This window comes from Perognathus longimembris, chromosome 3 (genome assembly GCF_023159225.1).
Source record: "Perognathus longimembris pacificus isolate PPM17 chromosome 3, ASM2315922v1, whole genome shotgun sequence".
NCBI lineage: Eukaryota > Metazoa > Chordata > Mammalia > Rodentia > Heteromyidae > Perognathus > Perognathus longimembris.
In genome coordinates this window covers 55,463,614-55,471,866 of record NC_063163.1, presented here as the reverse complement: position 1 = coordinate 55,471,866, position 8,253 = coordinate 55,463,614, and the positions used below count along the sequence as shown (strand labels likewise).

Sequence of the window (8,253 nt, the reverse complement as noted above, 5' to 3'; positions counted from 1 at the left end):
ACCATCAAAACTAGTATTGTCCAGAGCTCCCTCCAAAGAAAATGTAATAAAAAATAAGGATTATTATTAATGAAGTGAATGTGTAAAAACATCTATTATGGTACAGATTTAATTTTTTAAACACTCACAGTTACCACATTAAAAACAGTATTAAAAACAAATGTCCAAAAATAAATAAGTTAGTATGAAAAGTCTAATTTTCAGGTATAAATAAGTAAACTTAATTACAACAGCTTTTAGCTTCCTGCAAAATTAGTGATAAAATTAAACTATTTGAAGTTTCAATATCTTTATCCTACTAACATGTCCTCCAATATTTTCCTATGTTTTACTGTTATGACAGATTCTTAGATTCACATAAATATTATGTGCATCACAAACTAAGTGGTATGTACAAAATATGCAATCAAAACAGTTAAAAAACAAAACAAAGATTTTTAATCATGATTTTTCCTCATATAAGTGACTTTTTCTTGGAAAGTATAAACATAACACATGCTATATTCTAAAGTGATCTATTCTCAGTAAGATGAAAGGAAAAGGACATTTACCATTAAAGAAAGACTTCTAACTAACAATACTGAAGGTGTCAAGGCTACTTACACAACAGGAGCTATCTCTTTAATTCAAGGAGAGTGGAGTGAGACCTCAGTAACAATGTCAACTGGTTACTGTTACATTTACAGATTCAGCAGCAAATACAGAAACTTACTCCCAAAGAAGAAAATCAAGTGAATGTAGACTATGTAAACTTCAAGTTAAAACAAATAATCTTTTCATGTTTAAAAGAGTTAAGGCTACAGATAACAAAGTGAAAGAGTGACAATGATACTATAAATTAGACCTGCACATACAGATTTTCTCTGCTAAATCTATATCTATATGGTTATTCATACTAGATTTTCCAGAGATCTGTCTATTTACTTTTTGAATAACGATTTCAGTGCCTCCCCCCGACTTTTGAGATAGGTAGGGCCAAATACCACATCAGTAGAACTACAATCCTAGGAAATGAAATGATACTCTATCCCATAGCATATGATCCCCTTCCAAAATGTCTTAGTATGTGGGGGGACAGGTGTCAAAGCCTGTACATTTTATCCGTCATGTACATTTAGTCATTACTCAATGGCTGTGCTGCTACTGAGGGAAGATAAAGGTCATGATGCCACTATGTTCTCTACTTAGATAACTAAGAGGTTACAGCCTCCTATAAAGAGCTGGTTTGTTACTGTGCTAGACACTCAAATACTCATGTTTGCAGAGGAAGCATTGAAGGTTGGCTAGAACCTAAAGGGATCTCTTCAAGATGCTTTAAAAGGTTTAAGATGCAAAGAAAGTCTTTACCATCCACAGATAGAGGAAAATGAGAAAGGAAATAAAAACACATCAGGAATATAAGTCTCAAGTACTGCTTAACTTGTAATAAAAAAAATCATAATTACAATGTCAGCCATGAAGAATTCATGAAAAAGTCCAGTGTGTGCAAAAATAAATAAAATAAAATCCAGAAAACAGGGCTGGGAATATGGCCTATTGGCAAGAGTACTTGCCTCCTATACATGAAGCCCTAGGTTCAATTCCCCAGTACCACATATACAGAAAACAGCCAGAAGTGGTGCTGTGGCTCAAGTGGCAGAGTGCTAGCCTTGAGCAAAAAGAGGCCAGGGATAGTGCTCAGGCCCTGAGTCCAAGGCCCTGGACTGGCAAAAAAAAAAAAAAAAAAAAAAAAGAAAGAAAAAGCCAGAAAATGTCTATTTACCAATGAAAATGGTACACAGACCCATATGTGGTTTAACAATCACAATAATATTTTAATGACTGTTCCTAATATCTTAGAAGAAAAATACATATGTATACTACTGGATATTAATAGCTTGCAAGATAATTTCAGTGGTTTATTTCTTTATTATTTATGGGACAGGATCTCACTATTTTGCTCAGGTTGGCCTTAAATTCATGATCCTCCTGCCTCAGCCTATCAGACTTATTTCTTCATTTAGAAAAGTCCATTAATGAAGCTGTTAGGCATGATGGCATAAATCTATAGCCCTAGCTACTAAGGAGACTGAGGCAGAAATATCACTTAAGCCCAGGAATTTAAGACTGGTCTGGCAACATAGTGAGACTCCATATCAGACTAAATAAATAGATAAGAAGAAGAAACCAATACTCATTTCAACTTTTAGATGAATTAACAAAATTACAATAAAATTGCGATGTCTTATGACTTCACGTTTTATAACCTATATCTCAGAGTTAAGAGGACAATTTATATTCATCAGATAAATACGAGAGTTCAATATATATTACATATTACATATATAAGTATATATATTTAAATAAGCTAATAATTTACCTGGAAGAAAGTATTTCTAATTCTTGCAGGGAAAAAAATTAAATGTCTTAAGATACTAAGAGATTTTTAGCGTCTGTTAAATAAATATATGTATGCATGCACGCATGTACACATGTGCACACCTGCACCCACATCTGAGTTTTAAATCACTGGGTGCTATCCCAAATGGAGAATTCACAAGATCACCAAATACAGATTTTCAAAAGCTTGATCACTAAAGCAGTTTACTAATAACCCAAAAAAGGATAAATGCTATAAGCTACAAAGCACCATCAACAGAGTACTCTGCTGTAATAGCCATTTACCTTTACTTGATCCTTTTCATGATGAAATTCCTGCTGAGCTGAATGAGTATGTCACATTTCTATCTTAATCCTGCTGTGGGTACAAGTTTTTAACTTACAAGGAAGATTTTAAATTTTTCAAGCAAACATCATTCATTATATATGATGCTGCTTTGCGAAACAAGCTGCCTGGAAAATGATAAAGATTTTGTTTGTTTTGCCTTAGCCATAGACATGGGATTCTGTTTAGAATGTCAAAGTATTTCTCCTAAATACTAAAGTCAAATTTAACAAAATCAAATAGTGTTGAAGCTGAGAAAAGATAATAATAGCTGTGTGTGTTTGAACATACCGAAAGAAAAGTAAAAACATTAGAAGTCTAGAATGAAGTGCCTCTAATATAATAATAATATTCTTCCCACCTTTCCAGTGTGAAAATATAAGCAGCACCAGAAAAATACACTAGAGACTAAGAGACAACCTGTGAAGTACTGAACAAACCACAGAACATGGGTATTTCTCAGTGTAGCAGTACCTAATACCTAATGGAGGGAGGGAAGAGTGACAAATGAAGCCAACATGTTAGACTCTAACAGTAGGTCAGAGGTGTGTACTACAGGTTTAATTAGAAAAGTCACTATTTCCTATCCTTCTCCTATTGACAATTCATGAATTTGATACAAACTCAATATTGCTGCCAGTGTGTGTGTGTGTGTGTGTGTGTGTGTGTGTGTGTGTGTGTGTTACATCCCTCATATTCACAGAGCACGTCTGAAAAACAAAACAAAAATAAACCAATGCAAGTGAGAAAAAACAGATCATTAGAAATCTTCTGTAAACAAGTTCCTGGAATGGGAGTTGCTATATTCCTTGGCCTCCCTGATACACTGCTTTGGGTGTAAAATATTAGCACATGAGTATACAAAGTATCAGCACAAAGCCAGGGAAGAGAGGTGATCAGGCTTTCTACTTAAGCTCTTCTTATTTCTCAACTGTGTTTAGTATCTATCTTTGTAGTTGTATTTTTTTCTTTTTTTTTCTTTGGCCTCTAAGTGAAAACCTCTCCAATGAAAATTGCAAACCTGTTTTTTAAAAAATTTCAGGAATTTCTCCATACTTTATGAGCAAAAATACCAGAAATGGAAGAGCTGACAAAAACTCAAGCAGATCCAAATTCAACCATCCATTTTTCATACTTCTCCAAGTCTGCCGCAGAGACAGACTTAGCAATTTTCTTTAGAGCCAATTCGAAGTCCCCTTTGGTAACAGGCATCTGGAGCTCCTCCTTAGAAAGTGCCCGGATTTCCTCTGGACTTAAGCCATTGATTCGCCGCCTCATTGCCATTAAAGAAGCATCCCTAGGAACATACCAGAAGCAGTCAACAGCAATTGTGACAAGTATTTCCAACACTTTTGGTGTCACAAAGTTATAAGAAAACGTTCAAAAGATTATTTAAAAAGAATTTTCTACTTTAGAGAACATCCTGAGGTTTCAGCAAAGGTTAAAAGGGGGACTTAAAATATTAATGAACTATAAAAGTCTAAGTTGAACTTGGATACAATTGAATCTTCTACACCTGTACCTCAAAAAACCCAAGTAGTTTGGAAACTGAAATCGTTTTGAAATACTGAAATGCATACTTGGAAATGAATAAATTACTAATACCAGGTTGTCTATAGCCTCATTTAAGAGAGCAAACCCAGGAACTCCTTTCTCTGTAACAGGAATATATCCACATATAATAACAGACATGGAACTTCCTACAGGAACTATTTGTGACAACTAAAGGTATAAACCCAAGCTCCTGACCTAATTTACAGTGCTAGTTCGCCAACTGTAAATAAGTATGAAGGCTTTAAAGAAATAGAAGATTCATGTTCCCATAAAAACTAGTAAGAAACCAATCAAAACTTTAAATTTGCAGATGTTTTACTACAGTAATACAGTGAGCATACTGAATGTCACTAAACTTAGATGCACATATAACAAAAACACCTGCAGAAGAAATGGGTAAAGCATGGTAGGGGCTTTCAAGAAAGACTTCTGGGGTCAATTCAAGTATAGTTAGGAAAAGAAAAAAGAAAAACAATCCTCTTTATTGAATTATGTGAATTGTCTAAAACTTCCAATGTCACTAAATTGCAACGGGAATTTTAAAAAAGTGTCTGTATGTGTTTCTTTCCTAGATTAAACTGACCAATTATCTTCATGTGCATGTGGTTAAATAAGACCAAGTAAAACTAAATGATAGTCTTTATACTGTTATACTGTTATACCAAGGCACAAATCTGAAGTTAAATTAATCACAGATTATTTGGTTATTATCATCAAGTCAAACACAACTGTTTTTTAGAAATAAGAGAATAAACATGTATGTGAGGGCAGATGCAGAGCCACCTATGATGGTTATACTTGGGAGACTGAGGCAGAAGAACTATGAGGTTCAGGCCAGCCTAGATGACACAGCAGGATCTTATCTCAAATAATGTTTGTAAAAAATGTAAGGGGGAAAATATTTCAAAGAAATGAGTAGCTGCTTTCAGGTTTAAGGGCTAACTACTCTGCCTTATTTGCAAAATCTACAATGTCAAGATCACAGGTCACTAAAAATTACCTGCACACATTAGTTATGTCTGCCCCAGAATAGCCTTCAATCTTCTCTGCTATATCTTCTAGTTGAATATCAGGATCCAACTCGACCTCACGAAGATTTATCTTCAGAAGTTCAGCTCTTCCTTTTGCTATTAGAAGAGGTTTTGTTAAGGTTAGGTCTGTTACTCTACAAATTGGTTTTGCTGAGAAATTATGTATTAATATATAGGAAGAGGAAAATCATGAAAAGAAGAGTCAATAACTGGAGTTTACTAATGGAAGAATTCATAGAATCATTGAAGTCCACATGCACCTTTGCAATCATCCTCATATACTGAGGGAGATACAAACATTCATGTATTCAAGCACCAGAAATGTGCTCCTAGGCTGGATGTAGCTCAGTTGCAGAGCACCTGCCTAGCAAGCATAAGGCCTGAGTTCAAGCCACCACAGCATATACATATGTATACACACACACACACACACACACACACACACACACACACACACACACACACACACACACACACCCTGGTTTTACAGAACTAGACTGAATTTAGTGGAGCTCCTATGGGCTATGCCAGAAGAACTCTCAAGAGTTGCTTTAAAATATCCCTAGAAATCAAGAACTGGCACAAAACGCTCATTAATAAATGTTTTAAAAGTAAATTGTGGTAGCATATATAATATAATATCAGTACTGAACTTAGAAGGGCAGGAATATCACAAGTTTGAGGGTAGCCTACGCAACACCACTGTATCTTAAAAACATACATGTAAGCACACAAACTAACAAAACTGAAGCCAGGCATGATGGCTCACACCTACATTCCCAGCTACTCCAGAGGCAGAGAGCAAGATCACCATTTGAGTCCAGTTTGGCAAAGAGTGAGCCCCAATCTCAATGAACAAACTAGACATAGTGTTTTATGACTGTGGTCTCAGCTACGTGAGAGGCCATAGGTAGGCAGATGGTGGTCTGAGACCAGCCCTAGGAAAAAACAGGACAGCCTACTTGAAAAGTAACTAAAGGGCAAAAAAGGACAGGGTGTGGTGGAATGTACACAGCCTGCCTAGCAAGCACAAGACCCTGAGTTTAAACCCCAGTACCAAATATATAACTAAACAAACAAGTAATAAACATAAAGTGTAGAATAAAATTTCCACTTGAAGAGCTAGTCCAAAGGCATTCACTCATCCAGTATGTTTTGATTTTTTTGCTTTTGCAGTGCAGGAAATAATAGAAGGTGCTTTACTACTGAGCTATATATCCAAAATCTCTAAAAATTTCTTTTTTAGGGTTCTGAACTCCAGATCCTCTTTTTTTCTAGTTATTTTTGAGATAGTGTCTTACTTTTACTCAAGTCATCCTAGAACATTACACTCCTATTTATGTTTCCCAATGGCTCTGAATAGGCTTGCCTAGAACTGCCGTTTTTCCAATCCTAGCCTCCTAGTAGCTAAGATGATTATGCTAGACCACTACAGTCTTTTTTTAAACTAACCAATCCTTTGATACTTCACTATTGCTTTTAATGGCAGGTCTCATTAATGCAGCACTCTAAGACAGCACATAACTGATTTATTTGGTTCTCTACAATTCCCTGAGACATAACATCTTCTTAAACTTAGTGCTAAATTTTAAATCCATACAAAAAATCATTAACTGATTCATATGTGGTTAGTATTTTACCATTATCACTCTCCCAGCCTGCTTCTCTTCCCTTCCCTATTTTTTGACTTGAGTACTAGTTGTCATATAAATATACTTTACCTTAAATTCTTCTTCCTAAGAACAATGTTATACATACATATACTATCATAGAAAATTTTCCCCACTTGCCTTCCTAACCTTTACAAACTATCACATATTGCCTTTGGTTGTGGTGTCTCATTTAGCTGCTTTCATCTAAAATAGCTCCCTGTTGCTTTTGTTTTGTCTTTCATGACAATGACAATTCTTCTCCAATTGACCTTATAAAGCCAAGGGATCCCAAGAAAGATCCCAAGAGGTCTGTTGTAGAACCTTATGAGCAGAACCAAAATGTTTATGGAAACAGAAAGAACCAGAACACTCTGGAAGAGCAATAACAAGGAACAAGGAACCACTCTTATCAGTTTATTAGACTTATTACAAAGCAACTGGATTCCTAGCAATGTTTCACTCCACAGAGAAGGATAAACAGATCAATGGAACTGAATAGAAGCAGATGGAAGTGTAAATTACACACACTTGATTATCACTGGTGGTCAGGAAGCAGAGGAAAGGAATGCCTTTTCAAATAGTGATGCTAGAACAACTGACTATCCACAGGGGAAAAGAACAAACTAGTTCTACCTCATATTGCACACAAAAGTCACCCAGTACATTTAAATTAGGAACTCATATAAAGGTACCTGTGTCTACTAAATAGAATCACCTATCCAGAAAAAGTAAATATACTGAAAACAGGCCAACTACAAAGTATAGGAAGATATTTGTAATATAGATAAGCAAAAACTCTTTCAAACCAACAAGAAAATGTTAAACTATCCAAGAGAAGCATAGGAAAAAAGATAAACTGATACCACAAATCAAATAGTTAATACACAAAGAGAAATTTTTTCAGATTCTTTGAACTTGGGGCTTTGTGCTTGCTCAGTAACCACTTTATCACATGAAACACAGAGCTAGTCCTTTCTACATCATTTTTTTCCATTTAAAAGATTTTAGTGTTATTACACAGGTGATATCCAGAAAGGTTACAGTTGCGTAAGTCGGGTAAAGAGTACATTTCCTTTTGGACAATGTCACCCCTTCCTTGGCTCTCTCACAGTTTATATCATTCATTCATTCATTCATTCATTCATTTATTTTTGGCCAGTCCTGGGGCTTGGACTCAAGGCCTGAGTACTGTCCCTGGCTTCTTTAGCACTCTGCCACTTGAGCCACAGCACCACTTCTGGCCATTTTCTGGATATGTGGTGCTAGGGAATTGAACCCTGGGCTTCACGTATACAAGGCAAGCACCCTTGCC

The 8,253-nt window shown here is 35.6% G+C and overlaps 1 protein-coding gene across 5 annotated transcripts in view; it reads right to left on the bottom strand.

The window, feature by feature from the left end:
• Window positions 1-1,749: 1,749 nt before the first annotated feature.
• Katnal1 (katanin catalytic subunit A1 like 1) overlaps window positions 1,750-8,253 on the bottom strand; it is a 66,810-nt gene continuing 60,306 nt past the window's right edge. For all 5 annotated transcript variants that reach the window (XM_048341570.1, XM_048341569.1, XM_048341568.1 and 2 more), the window contains 2 exons: window positions 5,259-5,385; window positions 1,750-4,001 (listed from right to left, as the gene is read on the bottom strand). In XM_048341570.1, the coding sequence (XP_048197527.1) occupies window positions 3,803-4,001; window positions 5,259-5,385 (326 nt within the window). In that variant the 3' untranslated portion in view covers window positions 1,750-3,802. The remainder of the gene's footprint in view (window positions 4,002-5,258; window positions 5,386-8,253) is intronic.